The 20,350-nt window shown below is 42.1% G+C and overlaps 1 protein-coding gene across 1 annotated transcript in view; it reads right to left on the reverse strand.

Moving 5' to 3' along the window:
• Positions 1-519: 519 nt before the first annotated feature.
• pdzrn4 (PDZ domain containing ring finger 4) overlaps positions 520-20,350 on the reverse strand; it is a 34,286-nt gene continuing 14,455 nt past the window's right edge. Inside the window, exons 2-9 of the mRNA XM_020092046.2 lie at positions 14,318-14,583; positions 13,310-13,412; positions 8,719-8,817; positions 7,058-7,120; positions 4,775-4,876; positions 4,475-4,594; positions 2,768-3,826; positions 520-2,671 (exon numbers count right to left, since the gene is read on the reverse strand). Coding sequence (XP_019947605.2) covers positions 2,099-2,671; positions 2,768-3,826; positions 4,475-4,594; positions 4,775-4,876; positions 7,058-7,120; positions 8,719-8,817; positions 13,310-13,412; positions 14,318-14,583 — 2,385 coding nt within the window. The 3' untranslated portion in view covers positions 520-2,098. The remainder of the gene's footprint in view (positions 2,672-2,767; positions 3,827-4,474; positions 4,595-4,774; positions 4,877-7,057; positions 7,121-8,718; positions 8,818-13,309; positions 13,413-14,317; positions 14,584-20,350) is intronic.

Here is a 20,350-nt window from a genome sequence, read left to right on the forward strand (position 1 = left end):
ACACACGCGTAGGATCAAATGTGTTGTACTCTGCAGAAAACAATACATTTTCCTCATTAAGACTGCCTTCTTATTTTAGATCAGGGAGATGCAACTGTAGTTCCTGTGCGTCTCAAATTCCAACATGAGAACCTCTGGCCCCAGCATGCATAATATATGCTGTAACAGAGACGGAACCGTCTGACTGCTGACTGAGCCACCTTCAAAATGAATCGCTGATAACTTTGGAGATGCAGCAGTTTGTCTCATGGCTAACGTGTTGGGACGGGTCATTCTGCCACCTTCCCTGTCCTAACTGCCTCCAACCCTGAGGACACAAAAAGGCCAAGTGCAGCGGTGGATGACCCGAGGAGGAGAAGAAAAGCCGAACAGTGGGAGAGAAAAAAAAGAGGATGAGCTTCATCAGAGAAAAGACGGAATGCAGAGAGGGAGAGGATCACTGGAGAGTGGAGAAAGGACGGACAGGTAATCAGGTGAAAATAAACACATTCCAGTCTCTAAAAGAAAAATCTTTCTTGTCATTGTTTTTTATTACAAATTTCACCATCAACAAACACTGAAGTCAAGGCCTCTTCAATGAACTTTACATTGAGAAGCAGATGGTTCAGGTTGAAAGGCTGCAGTGAGGACACATCAATTTGACAGTGCCTTGAAAATGTTCGGCCATTCAGGGCTACAGCAACTAAATGTGAAACATTCAACAAATTAACTTACAATAAATAGAAATAACAGTAAACAATATAAATATATTTCACATTTTTTAACATAATTCGCAAACATATTAAGGGCTGACGGTTGACTCAAAGGCTCCTTCTATTAAATATTCAGATGCTCAAAGTTATATTCAAAGATTTGAGTGTAATTTGAGGTAAATCTGTTTGAGATGATATATTGATATTTTCAGAGCTTTAAATTGAGTGCTCCAAAAAAAGACCAAAGTGATATTATCAACACAACACAAGAATTGTTTTAAGATGACCGAAGGTCCATTTCTCACTCATGGACTGGTGAAAAATGTACCAACAGTAGAGTCCTGCACCGGTTCAGGTACATAGAACATTTAGATGATTTTAATCTATATCAGTTTATATGAAACCTAGTAAGCTGCAAGGTTTTGTTTTATTGTGACAATCAATGACACCACTTTTGACCCCTTTACTTCCGCTCAAATAACTAGCTAAAAAATAAAAAATAGTGATAAATACATTCTCTTGCTGCTTGTAAAAAGTGCCACAATGTATTAGCTTATGAAAGCTGCAAGCTAGTCACATTGTTGCGGAGGAAAGCTGCAGGAGCACATAGCATATCTTTCCAAGAACACAACATATCCAGTTGGAGGTCAGTGACTCTGCGTGTAAAAAATTTTAATCACAGGAGATGGGTTGGGTCACGGCACGGGTCATAGGTTAGTGGGTCCAGGTTGGTCTAGATTTGAATCGGAGATATTATCAGGGAATGTGTTGGGTATGATACGGATTGTTGGGGGTGCAGGTTTGCAAAAATGGAACCGTGCAGCTAGAGTACAATCAAATAGCGTCAACTCTGACTATACAACCATAAATAAGAAATTAATCATAAATTGTTTACAGTACATTGACATTCAGTGTAAAAAATGTCCTTACAAAAAGTTACTGAATTTACAAAGTGTGAAAAATATCATATTCTTCCACATTATAAAAAAATGCCACTTTGAACGGGGCAAGTGAAGTTGCTTCATGTGTAATAAAACAGAAGAATGGAGAGTATGAAGACACAGTACATACATGAAGTTAATGTGTTGGTTCCTGGTTTGTTCGAAACAACGTGCTACTAAACTCATGTGCTATCAGAAGCCAGAGTTTATCAAAAGGCCAGTGTAAAAGGATTTAAAAGTCATTTGTTAAACGGCGGATGTCTCTTAATGTTCGACCACAGTTCAAACATAATTATAGTGATAGTTCAAAAGTTGCTCCAGGAATGCTACAGAAGTTTTTAGCAGTGACGTATTAATTGAATTTCACAAACTGACACTTTTATAAAACAGATCAGTAGTTCCTGAAATGCAGGCTACCTGATATTTAAGTGTATGGTACTTATTATGCAGTACTGTGTGTGTCCGTTAGACAGTTGTGACAGACAGGAAGGCGTTGTGTACTTTTGAGCCCTCAGGGACTCGGGCCCCGTGGCTCATCAACTCCTGGATGGTCATCCAGTTGTCGAGTATCTTTTTGTTTCGTTTCTTCATCATCTTTTTGTGACTGAGCTCTAAGATATTGATCTCTTTCCTGCCCTCGGCTCCGCTGGCCGGTCCCTCTTTAAGACACTCCAAGCGGCTCTTTTGCATGAACTCCCTCCTTTTCCTCTGCTCCCTGGCTCGTGCCAAGTGCTGCTTCCTCTCCTCTTTGCTCCAATAGCGGCCCATCTTCATCTCGCTCATAGCATCATCGTCCGTGGTCATGCCTCCGCTCCTCTCCTCTCGGATCCTTAGCGCCCGCTCCCTCAGGATGCGGTCGCGGGCAGGCCTCCGGGCCACGTAGCGTGTGCCGTCAGCGCGGACTTTGACCTTCCACTCCAGACGGGGCTCCCCAGGGCGTCCACTCCGGTGCACAGGATCTCGACAGACGCTGAGCAAGCTCAGCTGGCTCTGGGAATACTCCAGGGATGAGTGCTGTTGGAGCAGCTGCATGTAGCTCTGCAACACAGAGAGAAATAAAAAATTAAGAGTGGTCATCAGAAGAGCTTTAGCCGAGGGCACATGATTGAAACATCCCTTCTTCATGATACATACCTGGAGTTGCCTGGATCCTCCTTGGCCTTGATAGGGGGTTGTTTGATATGAACACCCATAGGGAAGCCCTCTCCTCGACTCTCTGGTCCTCCCTTTCTTCTCACATCTTTCATCATCTGCAGGCAGGGCAGGGTCGGATTCAGACCTGGAGGGGTTGCTCTGGTCTGGGCTGCTGGAGATAACCAGGCTTGGCTCTGCCGGTCTGCTACGACTAGGGGTGCCATGGGGTTTGGGGATAGAGATGGGGCTTGAGGGTGTGGAGGAGGCCAGTCTGAGGTTTTTCTGGTTGGTGATGCTGATGTGTCTCTGTAGCGAGTGGTCAGGAGACCTCTCCATACCTAGCGGTGTTGACCGTGCACTCTCGGCTGTGTTGTAGGCACTGGAGCTGTCCTTCTCCCTGATCTTATCGCTGTCCGACCTCTCTGGATGTTCATGAATGTCAGCCAGCCTGCCGTGCCGCTTGTTCGAGTCTTTGGGGCTTCGTCCTGGTGAGCAGGGTTCCGACTGTGAGGGGTCCAGATTGTGTGTCTGACGGAGCTGATGCGCCTGCATGATGCTCTGGCACTCCAGCTCAATGCTACGTAGTTCTTCATTCAGCATCCTCAACTCATGCTCCACACCTCCCCCGCCTCCATCACTATCCACACTGTCTGCTTCCCCTCCTCCCTGCTCAGTGAGGCTACACTCTATACTGTGTCGGATAGAGTACACACCACACTCGCCTCCATTCCGGATTTGACACTTGAGCTCCAGAAGTTGCTGGAATCGATTCTCTAATCCTAAAACCCCACCTCCACTATTACGAATACTGAGTACCCCTTCATGGCCATGACGTTTGGATATTGTCTTTTGACTCTGGGTCTCCTGTCCAGTCCCACGTCGTGTGTGCGGATGCTCTGCCTGCCATCGGTCCCTCAGGCAATGGGCTGGGCTCCTCCTGTGTAGTCTGGCAAGTAAGGGTTGGTGCTCTGGACTCTCCGTACTGCGTCCAAAGCCACTATCTTGATTATTGGAGGAACACGTAGCTGTGTCTGTTGTCATCTCTTCTTCAGCTTGATGCTGGTGTGAGAAGAAGCATAAAAACAATGTCATTCACTTACACTAGTTTTCTTGCTTGTTGTGATTTGGTCAAATTATGTGGATGGAACAACTGTAAGCCAAATAATTAGACACTATATTCATGTTGGGTAAACCTGCAGCTCACATTTCACATCCACTACAAACATTTAGTACCAAATCCATTAAGGCTTGTTTTTGCTGCCTCTGCATATGAAAACAGTCAAACGATGTAATCGTCACTACCCACATATTTCCATCACCCCTTACTTTGGCCTGGTTGTTAAGCAATGCATCCACTTGAGGGCAGAGTTGAGAGTTTCTGACAATAACAAACATGGCAACAGTGGAGGAGGCTGTGATAATATACCTCTTAAGAGGCAAAAGCAGCTGTCGATTGATGTGCAGGAAACAATAGTTATCATCTTCGTTGCAGGTTTTTTTTTACCATGATGCTTTGGTTGCCTATCATGAACTATAACAATAGCATAGTTTAATGCCATAGCGATGATCTTTTCTTAACTTTTATAATACCATAGCTGCCAAGTATGAGTGTGTCCTTCCTCCTCCCCTATTACCCATCTATCCATCTTTTCTTTCCAAGATGCTTTTCTGCCTTATTTTGATTCATTTCTCAGCTCAAACACTCACCTCATCCCTTCTGTCAAAGCTATGCTCCTTCTGCTTCCTCCTCTCCTCAAGGATCTCCATCTTCAGCTCCTCCACCAGCTCCTGCTGCTCATCATCCAGCCATACCTCCTCCTCCTCCAGCTGAAATCACAACATCTTGTCAGAAATCTGTCTCTCTCGCTGCACATGATTGTGTGGAGCAGAAACCTTAGACAACACACTGACAGTTCGGAAGGCAGGCAGCTGTTGTTATTTGACATGACATAGGTTGTCAGGAGAGGGCAGGGAGCCTGTGTAGGTGTGGGTTTGTTGTGTGTTCACCTGGAGTTCTGGTCTTGTCACCAGCAGCACGATGCTTCTTGCTTCTTCGCTTGACAACATGGCAACGGCTTTCTCTCTGTCTTGCACCTCACAGCCATTTATCTGCACATCAAAAACAAGAATAGATGTTCAGGTTAAGGGAAGAGAACTTGCAGAAAGTCCTGACGACATACCCAAGAAATGACAGTCTGTAATTTTATCTTCCATGCAACTGTCATGAAGGAAAAGATGAGTGTAATAAAACTAGCAATTTCTCCTATTTTTGTGAGGCATCTTTTCCCCCCTCTCTCCCTCCATCAGTTTCTCTCTACACTTCACCCAACATCCCTCTTTGTCCCATTACCTCCTCCAACTTCACGCATCTGCAGGGAGAGGAATGGGAAGGCTGCACGCTTGGTGAGGGGAGTCAATTGCGTGTGTGTACGCAAGTCCACTCTCACTTCACATCCAGACACACAATTAACTGTTGTTTGACAGGTGGCATTCATCTTTTCTTCACTAGAGTAATGGGGTTGTCAGACAAAGATAATAGGGCAAGGAGTACAGGGGGCCCCGCTCCCTATCTTCACTCACACTACAGAGAGAGAACGGAGGTACTCTAACACTGTCTCTGTTCATGTTCTTTTACTGATACTCCCATGAGAGTATTCACACTTACAATTATGGAAACATGCAGTGAACTATGAGTACTCAGATGGCCCACGCAGAATGGTGAAAAAGTTGTGTGAAACGCTGGACCCCCTTGCTTATGTAGTGGAAGTGGACAGACCACCAATGTGTTTTTGAAGCAGCATAGGATGAAGAACATGTTATTGGCAACAATGGTGGCTTAATTTCCATAAGTGAATCGGGGGGCACACACACCTCTTCATAGCTATAGAAAAGTATTTGGTTTATTTTTCCAGCTTAAATGAACAAACAAGCTGGGAGATAATTTGATGATGAAAACTTCAGTTGAATGAAGCAATCATAGTTTCTGCTAAGTGAGCAACAGCCGTGTTCAACAACATTCACACACTCCACCAACCTACATGGAAGTATCCAAACTGAGTCACATACAAAATGCTATGTAAAATCAATGAGGCGGAGAGATGTTCAGACTGAAGTTTCATTTGCTGGATATGTTCTTAACTATTTGCTTGATGTATAAATACTCCACCATTCCTGACAATAACTCTACAATAATGCTGCAACTAAAGTGAGGAGTGAATGAGTAATTCTGTGTTTTTAAATGTCTTGTCTGACCAACAACCCCAAACCAAAAGATAATTATTTTCATCTCATATATATGAGAAAAATCACAGAAAAAGTCCACATGGCTCAGAAATGCAAACAAAGAACTGAGAGACACTTCACATTCTGCTGCTGTGAACACAACTTACAGCCCATGTGGCTCTGGAGGATTAAATAGACTTCCAGCCAATTGGCATCAGCCAATCAGGAGGCAGGCAGGAAGAGGTGCAGGGTGTTTTCAATAAACTAATTTACTGGTCAAGCAGTGGTTTTTCATTTACTGGTTTTTGAATGACAACATAGGCAAAGGATGTGCAAATACATGCACAAATGTTTCCATATATGAAAGTATAATGTGCATACAGACAGATAAATATGTCAAAAACACTTTAAATGGGTTAGATAATATGAACATACTTAAGTCGGAGGAAATAACATTAAAGAAAATAAGTGTGAAAGAACAGAAACTAAACTTAAGTTATATTGTTTTAATTTATATTCACATGGGCATATGTTTGTGCAAACATTTCCACTTTGTTAATCCTGTGCACGAGGGGGAAAACAATCTTTAACCAGTCCTGTGCATGGTTTTAATGCACAGGACTGGTTAAAGATGCAGTTAAAGCTAACTACAATCTGACCCCATAGGTGTTTTTAAATAATGAGACAGAGAGCAGTGCTAAACATAATGCATTGCTTGTTGTTACAGTGACTAAGAACTTTAATTTCGCTGGTAAAACGAGCTGAGCAAACACACATACTATATGTTTGGCAGGACTGCAGACACAAACAGGTTGGATATTTTATAAAAAGAGGTTCTAGAGGAAGATGCTCTCTAAAAAGCAGGTTGGATGAGGAAAATTAATAATATATATCTTAAGAACGCCTTGAGAGAATCCTTTCAAATTTGTCACAAAAGTTCACTTAGACGCATTAACTGGTGGTCAAAGGTCATCTCACATGCACATGCAGAGTGCGAGTCCATGTGAGCTGATAATATAACCTGATGTGTGTTTGCACTTTGGGCACAAATTAGATAAAACTACACACCTGTAAAATACGATCTCCTTCCTTGATGCGCCCATCTCTCGCTGCTATGCTGTTTGGCTCCACCTGCACAAAAAGAGCATGGAAATCAATGTTAGAAGCTGGTACCACTCCCTCACCACTGCTCTCAAATCAGCTGCCAAGAAAAAAGAAATCATGCATCCGCCCCCTGATCTGGATCCACACCAAAATTTAATTAGTTCTTCCCTGACCCACACTGCATCCTTCCACTAAGGTTTATTGTAATCCGTTCATTAGTTTTAGTCTAATCTTGCTTACAAACAAACCAACAGGGGTGAAAACATAACCTCCTTGGTGGAGGTTAATGAATAATATTAGTTGAAAAGTGTCAGATCTGGATTCTGCAGCTCTGGAGTCAAAGGAGCGTTTCTAATACTGTATATGCTGAGTTTGGCAGCTGGTGACTGACTATAGAAATATGTAAATCTTTAACATTACATGAAACAGAAAGGGTTTCTTATACAGAGCATGAGTGAAGAAAGAGACTCAATAAAAAAAAGAACTTAAAACATAAAAACGTCGCTGGTGTTTATGGCTCACACTCGACGCTGCTCTAGTTGAATGAATCATCACCTCATATGTTTGTAAATGCGTCCCAGTGGATTTAAGCCTCAAAACAAAACCACAAACACTCAACAATCATTTGATACTTTTTGTTGCTCTTACATTGAACCTTAGTGGAGAAAAAAAACACATACTTCCTCAAGTTGCAGCCATACTACGTATCATATATTTTAATGAGGGAAATTAGCATTTCTATCCTTTTATCACGGAAACAGAAATAGACATGTTGTGTCAGTAGGAGACTTCTTTTCACAGTCTGCAGAGGCTCAGAAGGTGCTGCTGTTATTGTGCAGTTCAAGAAAAACAACAAATCTGTCCGTGTTCATACTCACTGTATATTACTATAAGTAATATTCTATATAAAGGCTGCGAGGGGTTAAATATGCTGCAGCTCCTTGTAATTCTGCCGTTTATCCTTATCGCTGCTTTCTACTCCTCATGGCAACTCTTACTTTTCACACCCTCACGCCTTTGTGTCCGTGATGGGATTGAAACAGCACCTGCACTCATTCTCAACATTCTTCTCCCTATTCACTTTGCATAAACCTCTCTAAATTACACCATTCATTCCCGTTTGTAAGAGGAAGTATATTTTTCCCCCTAACGAGAAATCCTTGAATTTTAAAAGTGGGGGGGTGTAATGTGTCATTGACGATGCTGCGGTTGGGGTAAAGAGGAGGCTGACGCTCACAACCAATTAAAAACTTCAATTAAAACAAGAGGGATGGCAACGGCAGAATGGGAGTCACATTTCAAACCCAACTTCCTCCTTGGCCACGAGCGGCTCATTGGACTGGTAACATTTTCCACCCCCTCCTCCTCTAATTTACTTCGACTTCATCTCTGCTTCATTGTGTAAAGACTGGAAATTCAAAAGGGATTCATGCCGTCTTTTCACAACTTCCCTCTCCAATGGAAACTGATTGTTGGGACCTGACACTTCATTAAGGGACACTTGTCTTTTTCTTCAGGCCTTTGAGGCAGTGATAGTGTGACAGTAGGAACCAACTACCATCAGTTCCTTGTAGAGAAAAATGAAATGTGCCAACGAGATGAAACCATATGTTCTTTGCCAATACCTGGCTGACATAGATGCTAGTGTCCTCCTCCTCGTCGGTCCTGTAGCACAGTGTCAGGCCGAGCTTCTCCTGGTTGTTCTGCCGACACAGCTCCACCTCCTGCGACACACAAACACCAATGTTTTAATCCAATAATGTTTCACCTCTTATGATCATATGAGGTCTCAAGTGGATTGGATGGATTTCAAAACCATCAAATTTGTATTTAAATGAAATAATCCCACCCGTGGGAGACCAGGTCCAACTTGATCCTCATATTACGTCAGTATTGCTAATCACTTTAAGGGACTGTTCAAGTAAGAGAAACTGCTTCAGGCAAAGAGACTTTTTCACATATATATATTTTTTTAATTTGTTTGAAATTAGAAAAAAAGTGAATACAAGTTTAGAAAATGTTTAAAACGCCATTAGGAAATCAAAGATCATCAAAGATGAAGGGTTATGGTCAAGTGTGCTGCACATACGAAATTAGCTTGGCCCACAATTTTATGTCATTACCCGACGAAGCCAGAGAGAAAATAACCCAGCCCGGCATGTGTAGCGTAACAGATCAAGTAGATGGCCCAGCGAGCATGACCAGAACATCATTTACAGAAATGTTGTCAGGACCTGACTGGACAGGTCTACACAGAATTGAAGCCAAAAAATCCTGGATACAAATTCTTCCATCTTGCGCAGTAGTGATCGGCAGATTGAACTTATTAGATGTGACCTACAGTGCAGCTAGCCAGCAGGGGGTGGTTTAGACATTTTGGCTTCACCTTTGGGGAGCTGTCATGTCACTCATCTTCAATACAGTCATTGGTGCAGCACATACACATGGACTGAGGTAGCATTCAGTTCTGAAGTGGTTTAGTCCCTTCAGGTCCTGGTGGACACGTTCAGCTCCACACTCTGCTGCTGCGTATTCCCTCCGATTGAGACTAAGAGTCGCTACACTACAATTCAACCCAGCAGAGGGAACGTGCACTCTCAGAACACACAACAGTGTAGAGACTATAATATATGAAACATACACAGTGGCAGAGCCGCAGCACGTGTTCCGCTCATTGGTGAAATATCAGCCTGTTGGTATCACACCGAACTCAGCGTGTGTCAGCGGAGCCGGCAGCTCTTTGATGGCTGCTCGTGACGGATGCAAATTTCTCTAAAATGTACCCCCCTGATTTGCAACTGGCCGCTTTTGATCTCTGCTGTGTATGAAAGGTAATCACATAAAGATAACTCCGGCGGCAATCTTTATTAACCCCATGCTGCCAAATTAATTTAAGGGCTGTGAAGTTGTGAAAAGGAGGGGTGTGGTGTAGGGGGAAAAAAAAATCAGGGGACGACATTGGGGGTGGGTGAGAATTAAGCCCCATTTTTCTGTCATGGGAAACCATCATATCAGAGATTGACAGGGGAAGTAATTAATTTCTGTGGCATTTAACCCCCTATGCAGACAGCCCTGACCTTCAAAGGTTGGTGAGTGTGTTATAGGGAGTTTGTTATATTGCAACACAGTGCACCAGTTGTTACTACACACACACACACATGCTCCTCCTCCACAGGCTGATTTGTAGGAACCCTGACAGTGAAATACCAGCAGCGTACACAGAGATCAGACAGTACTAACGCCTGAATGTCAGCACACATTGGGTGGTGCGCTGGGTTTTTTAGTGAATTACCGGCGTCAGTTATCATGGCGTAGTGCTCACTGCTGAGTGGTCTCCAGATGTGCAGAGCCAGTGGGCGCTGAAACTGTGGAAAGTGCTCTGTTGGCAATGATTGGATTGTAATCTGTTCCGCTGCAGAGTTTGAATTATCGCACTGTGGTGACAATTCTTAATTTACAGTATAAAATAACCACATTTACCACGTGCTATATGAGAAATGTAGACTGCCAATATGTGGCATCATGTCTTTTAGAGCCACATTAAACATCTGTTTCGCTCATAACAGTTATTTTATGTTTCATTCACAAGACATTGCTGCCGAGCCTGATGTTCTTTGGCTCATTGATTCCACATAGCGGACGATGACGTCCTCTCCGCTGTCACTTCTCTGTGGCCTTTAATGTACACTGATGATTATTCAGTCAGTCAGGAAATTACTGAAAATTAAACTTCTTTCAGTTTATTTTAAGCGTTTTATTTTATCTGCTTTGGTCTATGCCAACCAGTTTGTTATGATGAGAGCTTATATGTGGTCATCTCACCAGAAACCATTTAGCAGGGTTTGTGCCACAATAAACCCAACGATGTCATCAGGGTTATTTAAGAGAAAACTTTCGCTACAAATTTTGAGATTTTGAATTACCTGAGAGGGGGCTGTACTGTATGTGTCAGTTGCTCCAGACATTTCCTGGAACTTTACCTACCAGCCCCCTTGTATTTTATGTATTTCATGTCTGAAAACAGTTTAAGTTTATTATTTGTTCTTATTTAGCAATATTTTGCAGTACAATATTTACTTTTTCTGTCTTTTGGCACTTAATTTGGCAAACTGCTCTCTGGCTGCTGTCTGTCACTGCCTTAACTGCACTGACCAAATATATATTTCATTAGAATCCACCATCATTCAACATTGCCTGGCAAGTATAGAAATATCCACAATGAGGTAAAATTGCAGAGAAAATCATTATCTCCTGATTCATAACTCTTCGGAACTGTGATTACAAAAGGAATGCCTCTCTATTCTACTGTGTACTTTATTTTTCCACTGGATCAAACAAAGCATCCTTACGTAAAACTGGTTTCTCTCTAACTGTTTCCTCGTGTACTTCCTGCTGTTACAGGACGGTAGATTTGGCAGAACTAGAGAGAGTATTATGACAGCAGGAGTGCCCATGTGGACAATCAGTTTGAAGGGAAGCTAAAGCTGGCAGTCAGGAGTAATGTTCCTGGGAATGGCAGCCCCATTCTGTTTCATCTGAGAGGAAAGCCGCTCATGTTTCAGTTAGATACACATGGATGGACAGAGGTAAGTGGTGTGTGTCTGGCAGGTGGGGGTGGGAGTTGTGTGTGTGTGTGTGTGTGTTGTTTATACCACGGTTTAACTGAAGCTGACCTTGTTCTGGTACTATACCGCTATTACCACACACAAGCACTCCTCCCCCACTCCCGCCGCCGACCCCTGACAGGAAAGTCTCCAGATGACGTGGAGTTAGGGCCACAGCTGGCAGCAGAGGGATCCTAATGACCCACAATGCAGTTCACTGAGCCAGAGAGTGCCCATTAAACCAGGTCGGAGGAACTGACAGTGGCAAACGTCACCTATCACTGTCACCCAGCGTGGCGTTGAGGTGCACTCATTGTCTGACTTGCATGATGCATCGGTTAGAAGTGAGACACTTGTGGGTGCAGAGCATTGACTGAATCAGGCACACACACACACACGAAGAGATACACAACACAGAAAACACTCACCTCACCACAGGATGTTAAACATCATTTCAACTTTGATTGGTCTGGATCTTCAGACTTTTAAGGTTCGTAGATCAACCGACCAAAATTCAGTGTGACCAAAAGAGTCGGTTCGGTTTGAACTTTCGAATCAATTGCAAGAGGCTGAGACAGGATGTTAATTTTACTAGTAGTAATACCATAATGATTAAAGTGGCAACGACTTCAACAAAGTGAACTGGTTAATTCATTTTCTCCATTTAAACAGACAGATTTCTATCTTCGGACGCTGATGTCAGAAGCTCACCCCGTCTTCAAACCAATCAAATCTAAGCAATTTTACAAAGACACAAAGCTTAGTGTGCACCATGGTCTGGACTATCAGGTTTGAAAAAACCCCTCTGTTTTGTCATGTTTTCAAATTTTATAAATTTAAATTGTTTGTGACTCCCACTAAAGCAAATCCAATATCATCATCTCCTGTTTTTAATTAGTTTTCCCACTGATATGTAGCGAGCTCTTTCTATTCACAATCTCGATGACGATGTCAAAAGAGACCAAATGTTCCTGAAGGACAGTTCATGATGAAAGGGAAACTCACTGCCTGAGAGTGAAGCACACAGGCAATACAACAGAGAGGCCCTTTTTTCCTTTGGTACCATAACATGAAGAATGGCCTTTCCTTTTAAACCCAAGGACTGTGCTCCGCTACACAAAACACTCCAAAGAGAGTACACTTCTCAGAAAAGACCAGACAATTTTCTTGTATTATTGTGGCATAGGCAATTTCTCTTGTATTGTTCTGGGACTTGTGGACAGCGTAGTTCAGAGGTAGACTTGGATGGTCTCCTGGGATTTTGAATTTCTGACACAATGGAGGCATCAGAGTCTACTGCATCGACCAAAACCTTTTTAATCCGTTTACAGCAGCACGGAAAGACACAAATAACCCGACGAGCATTTCTATTGCTCTCAAGTGCTGTGCTATTCCTGTGTGTTTGATACAACATCAGGACAGTTCTATCCTTCACTGGCAAGTTGTGTATATCACTGTAAAACGTCCAGACAGAGGAGGATTAGCTTGAAATACCTCATGATTAGTATTTTGGAGGCTAATTCCATTAATTTAAATTACACTTCAATTCAACTACTTTCAGGCTCAGCAATATATCATAATTTCCCAGAATCAGTGCAGTGCAAAGCTGTACCTCGTATTCATACTCTTCAGTCCTCTCCACCTCTGCAGGCGTGTTAGACAGGTACTCTGGACATTCGTAAAACTCGTGCTCCATGGTGTGGATGGAGTGACAGCTGAAGAAGAAAAAGAAAATAGATCATTACTGCTTGTTCTCTCATGCATCTTTCTAGTGTGTGAATACCCTATTATAGCTCTATTAGTGGATATGCACAGGTTTTTTAAACACGAGGAAATACTCCAAAAAAAAGGAAGACGTCACAATTTCACTGTGAGCCGCTCTCTCACCTCTCTGTATTTTCTCTAATCGACAGTGATGGAAACATGACACGTGGGTGAATGTGCTAATTGGGCAAGACAGAGCCTGTTCATGTTTTTGCAGTATTGACTATAATAATTTGCTTAATAACTGAGAAACCCCAATTTGAATATGAGGTTTTGATTGGGTTTTCGTGAATTAGGAAGACTCCTCAGTCTCGTGCATGTATTTTTTCATAATTCTCATCTCATTCTACAACAAAACTCTGAACAAGCATTGCAGACTTCACCTATTACCACTGTAAAGCCGTGACCTCTGTAAATTGCTGGCATGATAATTGCCTCTCCATAATCATTGACCAACGCTGGTAGATTTATAGTGTTATAGGACAAATTGATTTCATTTGCTGCCCGGCAAGGCCCTATAAATAGCCTAAGAATGGATGATGCGCCAGAATGCCAGCTCCATCAGCCCATTGGCTTTTAATCGGCCAGCAAAAGCTCCCATTAAAGAAAATGGATGTAGCACACAGAAGCAATTATTGCACGCAAGTTTGGCTCCGCAAAAAGGGACAAAGTACTTAGCTCTACTGGAGGTTTCCACACTATGATACAACTGCTTAATAACTACCATGAAATGAATTGTCCGACCTGCCCATATCATCTCAGTGTGTACCATTAACACTCAGTAACCTTTCAGAAGATGGATGGAAGGCTAAAACTTTGTGCAGAGGCTTTACTGTTATACAGTGTTTTCCCTCACCTGTCAGACAAAAGGAAGGGACAGATGTCAGGGACCGGTGGCGTGGCAGGCCTGAGCTTGGCCAGTGCCATGATGTGCTCGAAGGTGATGTCCGTCTGTGTGCAAACATCTATGACATGCACGTCCGGTGGTGTGCCGCTGTGGTTGTGTGTGGCCACCGCTGTGTTAGGGTTTCGCCGGAGAACCTGGACAACGATGGGGTCTCGCCTGATAGCCTCCACCACCGCCTGGTCATGGTCGACCTTGGAGAAGTCACGCCCGTTTACCTGAGGATACGGAGAATAAAGAGTCAGTTGATGGAGAGATTTTGAGATTCACTGGGCTTCATTAGGACAGAACTTCATTCAGCACAAGAACAAACTATCCTGATGTTGTTAATTAGCGTGGAAGGATGAATTTCCTTGTGGCCTGCACACATTGGACGGTACAACCGGTCAGTCACATGTCTAAATAAGACAATTTACAAGATGAATCATAGTGCATTAAAGAAGTCTTAAAACTACAGATTGAGACCATAAACTCCTGAGAAATATGGTAAATTCTTATAGACTTCTATAGAAACTGACTTCCATTTGCAACCAGTGAAGTCACCTCCTGCTGGCTATTCAAAAGAATACAGGCACACTGGCTTCACTTTCTGTACTGGATTCTACGCCCATGTTATTCACAGTTTGTAATTTCTCGAACCGTTGCTTTACCAGCCAGAAAGAGTTTTTTTTACTGCACTTTGGCAGTCATTCTTGATTGAGTGAGCACATTACATATTCCATGATTTTTTTTAACTACACTGTATACTTTCCCTGCACGTGCAGACATTTTAACTGCACAGTACCTATTCACAAATGTGCTTCAACGACCTCAAGGCTACTTTTTAAATTTACGTGCGCCATATAATGAAGTCCATTTGCTGCAAGAGGAAAAACTCCCCCAAAAACAGGTTTTAATGGGGCACATTTAATCTCACTCAGTTTTACTCCAATATTCTTTTTCAATTCAGTCTAACGCAGATGCATTATTTACATCCCAATATAACCATTTAGCCCATTAGACATAGAATAATAATGGTGATTTAGGAAAATGAGCTTCAAAATGGGGGAAAAGTAGCAGGAGGTAGACAATGCATTGTGGGAGCATCAGATATACAGAGAGACTTATTGGTGAATAGGTGCGTGTAAGACGTCACATTGATCGCTGTCAAACAAAAAACACACCCATGCACCTGTGTGTTACTCACTTTCGAGGACCCTGTCACTTTGTTTGACCCAATTACAAGCCCTCTGTGAGCCTGTGCCTGTGCTCAAGTTCATTTTCAGTCTGTCACACTGTGAAATTGATTAATTGCATTGATTTTGGATGTCAAGTGTCAAGATTGTTTGTCAAGGGCTTAAAATTTGGAAGCACATGCCTAATGTCAGCCTCATTATTGGAAACAGAAATATGAAGGGTGACATTATTTCAATGGCAGCACGTTATCTTCTGCTCCTGGTGCTGGACTACGCTGCATTTACACACAATCAGTTTATTGACATTTTATGCTTGACATGAAGCTTTAAAAACTTTGGCTGCCTATTAGTACACACCATATTCTGCCATCTGCAGCTGTGATGGCAGTTAATAGATGGCTTCATCAAACCTGTGACCTTTTTTTTTAATGTCTATCCCGTTCGAGCATCTTTGAAAAAGTGCGGAGCAAGTTTCCGAGTTGTAATGAGGCCCAGATGGAGGCATTAATCTCCAATCAGAGTGAATGCTCTGGAAGGCAGGAAGTGATTGTGCATGTACACCTGCCAGAGTGTTTACCTGCTGTTGTTCTTCTAGTCAATCTGCCTGTTGATGAACTAACTAGGGGCTGATTAATAGCCAGCAGATGTGACAAAGACTGGGGATAATGGCTCAGAAAGTACAGGTTTTATGTGTCTTTGTGCTCCACACATTTTCTACATTGTATACTTTACTGAATTTACAAAGTATTATGGGTAATTAAACTGCAAATGAGGAGATAAAGAGAAGCAGATAAGTTGGAGTTAATTAAGTTCTGAGCCAATTGAGAAGGTTCAGAATCATGATACTTTGATTTTGTGTTGTTTATATCTCATATTTCTTCATTATATTATTCATTGTGTTTCCTGCATTAAACCCTGTGAGCCATAATCAAACAACTTCTATTCCTTTCAGTGAAATATCCTACTCTGTTCTTTTTCTTTGGATTTCCTATTATTATTTATTCTTGCAGAGACTGCTCCTCCATAGGGATTGTAGTTTAATTTAGTCATAGCCTGGGATCTTCCTTACTATATCTAGGAAAACATGCATAAGGGCTATACATGCACGAGCAATATCTGCACTGAGAAGCGTAGGTGAGCGGATTTCTTCAATATCGAGCTGTAATTCCATTTTTATTACTAGTTCACTTTTTCATCACTCAATCTGAGTGACCAAGCTGACAGAGAGACAATAACAACTCATTACATCACCTGATACAACGCATGAAAGCTCCACGAGAACACTAAAGAAGTCTGATGTCACGGCGGTCCGTAGGGGGGGTAGTAATGAACCAACAATCTAGCAGTCTTCATATACCTCTCAAGTTAAAGGTTACCATTGCCAATAAAAATGGTTCCCAGTAGCCCTAAACCAAAGCTTCTTGTCTGTCCAAACACTACTTCCTAAAGGTCAAGGTTCAAAGTGTCATGCTTTAGTTTCTGTGTATGTACAAGTTATTGATCTACTGCCTTTTGTGAAAATGTTATTTTCTTGTGGTCAGCACTACGTCTGTTATCACTGCTTTTTAATCCTTTTTTTTTTATCAATTAAGAAGAAAGGGCTTGAGGGCGAACACATTTTGGCTTGTTAAAACCTCTATGAATATTCATTATATATTAAAGTGTAATATATCTTAAGGCATAATTAATGCACAATGTCATGGGAATACTCTGTAGCTATAGAATATGTAATTCATAATTTAGTACATTTAAATGAGTGATTATAAGGTAGCAAAGTAAATCAATTCTTCTAGACCATAGATTGTATATACGGCTGGATGAGCACTTCCATGCACTGTCCAGAGATGAAGCTAAAATATCCCACAAACAAACGCTGCCATCTTGTGCCAATGACATCAGTTTGATCCATGTCCCATCTGTTAACAAGGAGGAGGAAGGATTATGATCTATACTGCAGTCGTCCTTCTTAATATTTAGTCTGCGCTCTAAACTCCAGATGTTATTCTGCTCATAACTCATAATCTAGCTACCTTTTAGCAGGACTAGTTTAGCTAGTTGTTTCATGTTATTATTTTAATAAATCATAATGTATTAAACTAAATACAAACGTTAACTATTTTCCAGTTCATGCTTGTTATATTTTTCATATTCTTTCACAAATACATTCATTAAGTGTATCATTTTTTATTTGGTTAAAATCTCAAGACATCTGCTTTTGACCAAATACTTAGTTATTACTTAGTTACTGCGTTTTGGCTTCGTATGGAAGAGCAACGCTATCGAACACTGCCTCAGTTTATAAGATGTGTCCTTTGTTCACTTGGACGGCAAGAGGATTATTGAATATGAGTAGGCTGAATATGCCTTGTCACTTCCTGACATAGCTCTGCACAGACTGTTAATGTCATGCATGACGAACAGCAAGTCTTGGCTACCACCTATTAATGGAACATTTTACTTCCTATGATACACCAATTACACACATCACTGACTGTGAGGGGTTACCACTGGACCACGGTTTGAAAATGGCTGCTACATGCGTCGAGACACGGCAGCACAGCACGCAGAAAGCCATTCAGTACCAGACCCGGGGGTTGCAATATCCTTCGAAAGAGTTCATGTCAACCTATGAATGTGTCGCAGGGTTTTATCTGTTGAGATGGCTATATGTTGTTTCCACTTTTGAATACAAAGAGTAAGTGATAAGGAAAGCCCAGAGATAAGAGCCAGTGTTTGTTTGTGTGTGTATTTTTGTATTTGTGTGTGTGGCTGGTGAATTGGTGGGTTTGTTGCTCAGAGATAAGAGCGTGATGGAAACCACTCAACCTCACAGCTAAATCTGACAGATATGGTGTCATTGTGAGCAAATGGAAGTACGCACAAACATATACAGACACACACAGACACACACACACACACACACCTCAAACATTACATCAGCTCCAAACAGACTTGAAACAGCTCTACAATGCGGTTGTTGCCATTACCCACCTTTGACTGAATAACGCCTGTATCTCCCACTGAATAGCCTCACAATAGACCACGAGACAATAAGCCGCCAAGGAGAGAAAGCCCTCGGTCTATTCAACACCGATCGACCTCGTCTAACCCCGAGGAGACATGGCACTCAACGCCACCGGCAAGCTGTCGTCATCCACAATTGCCAAGATCTTGATTTCTCTGAATTTCAGCTCAATGCAAGTAGGATTGTTTCTTACATTCATAGCATATTGTGATGAGTGAGGAAGCGCAGGTGGCATGCTTCAATAATCTGCCAAATCTCATCTCTCTTCCTCCTTCAGCCGCATTGAGATGATTCAGGAGGCCAATCTCGTGTGGCAGGGGCTTGCTGTCATAAATGTCTCATTTCAATAATAAAAGTCTGTGACACACAATATCACCCTGGTGCAACGGAGCCAAAGGAGATGATAGTTTCATAAATTTGAGTGGCAGGCTGTGCAACTGGTGGGCCATGCTCGGTCAGCTGAATCCCATTGACCCTTGCCTTTGTGTGGGATGAGAAAACCACAATGTTGTTGATGCATGTGTGACAAGCAACCATGGAAGGCTAACAAAACAGAATGGAGGCGGTTGAAATAAACACAACTACATTCTAGTTTTCAAAGTCTTGTCTCTTCAAAACATCACATAGTAAATTGGCATTGCCTCCAATTGTTAAGAGGAAATTATTAATTAAGTTAGCCACAGTTGCTAATCCAGGGAAGCTAGTTTGTGTTTACCAGTATATTTAGAAAGTTTAGGCTTGTGCTGACATGTTGCTTTGCTGGGGTTTGAGTTTCTTGACCCTGTTCAACCAATGTGCTGCTCACATGACCTCAATTTCCTGACTGTGTGGTAGGGGGACAGGAGCTCTGAGATGTAGAATGGGGGGGGGGGCCATTTAGTGCCTTGTACACCAACATCACTTACTGTACAGTTACAACATCTGCCATTTCAAAAGAAATAGAATCCCACAGTTTTAATATGTGGCTGAAAGTGGCTAAAAATACACAATATAATTTACTATAATTACAGCCAATTTCAAGCTTCAGCATGATGAGTGTGTTTTGTAATTGGCTGCCGTTATGTAGCGATATGATTCATTTTTATCTGTTTAGCCAGAGATGATTTGCTGAGCGTGAGAATCATATCTTGAAGACATATTGGCGCTGATGTTGTTGACAAGAGCAACCATGGTTTTGCAGTTGCCCATAAGTTGGAGCAGCTGGGGGTGAGGTCAAGGGCACCTTTGCAAGAATGTGAACACCTTAGTACCTGTGCATGCAAGGAAAAGTCTGGAATTGAAATCAGTCTCAGTTAACTGCAAATTATTTTCCTGACTGGCCCTTTATTCAGATTCTATCGGATTTACCTCAGAATGAGGAAAAACCCTGACTCGACTTTAAAATTGTTCGAGATTTCGCACTTTTCTTTGCATTTTTAACGAGGTGTGTTTGTCTTTTCCAATCAGCAACTGTTCACCTGCATTGTAATGCTCTGCTGTTTCACATTTATGCATCGCACCAATTAATCAAAGTGACAAGGTATTTAATGAGAGGCAATTAGAGTGTTAACAAAAATGCAAATCAGATGGAGAGAGAGCAAGAGATGTGTGGCAGTGGTGGCTTTGAGTGTGTTTGTGTGTGTGTGTGTGATAAGCCATGGCAACGGGTTCAAGGAGATCCTGCTCACTGCTCTTGCTCATACACACATTCCTGTCAGTGTTTATGTGCTCGTCAGCACCTGTGATTGCATCCGTTTCCACGAGTGTGAGCACAAGTTGTAATGAGTGTCCTTCTCAGTGTTTTCC

This window comes from Paralichthys olivaceus, chromosome 23 (assembly GCF_024713975.1).
Source record: "Paralichthys olivaceus isolate ysfri-2021 chromosome 23, ASM2471397v2, whole genome shotgun sequence".
NCBI lineage: Eukaryota > Metazoa > Chordata > Actinopteri > Pleuronectiformes > Paralichthyidae > Paralichthys > Paralichthys olivaceus.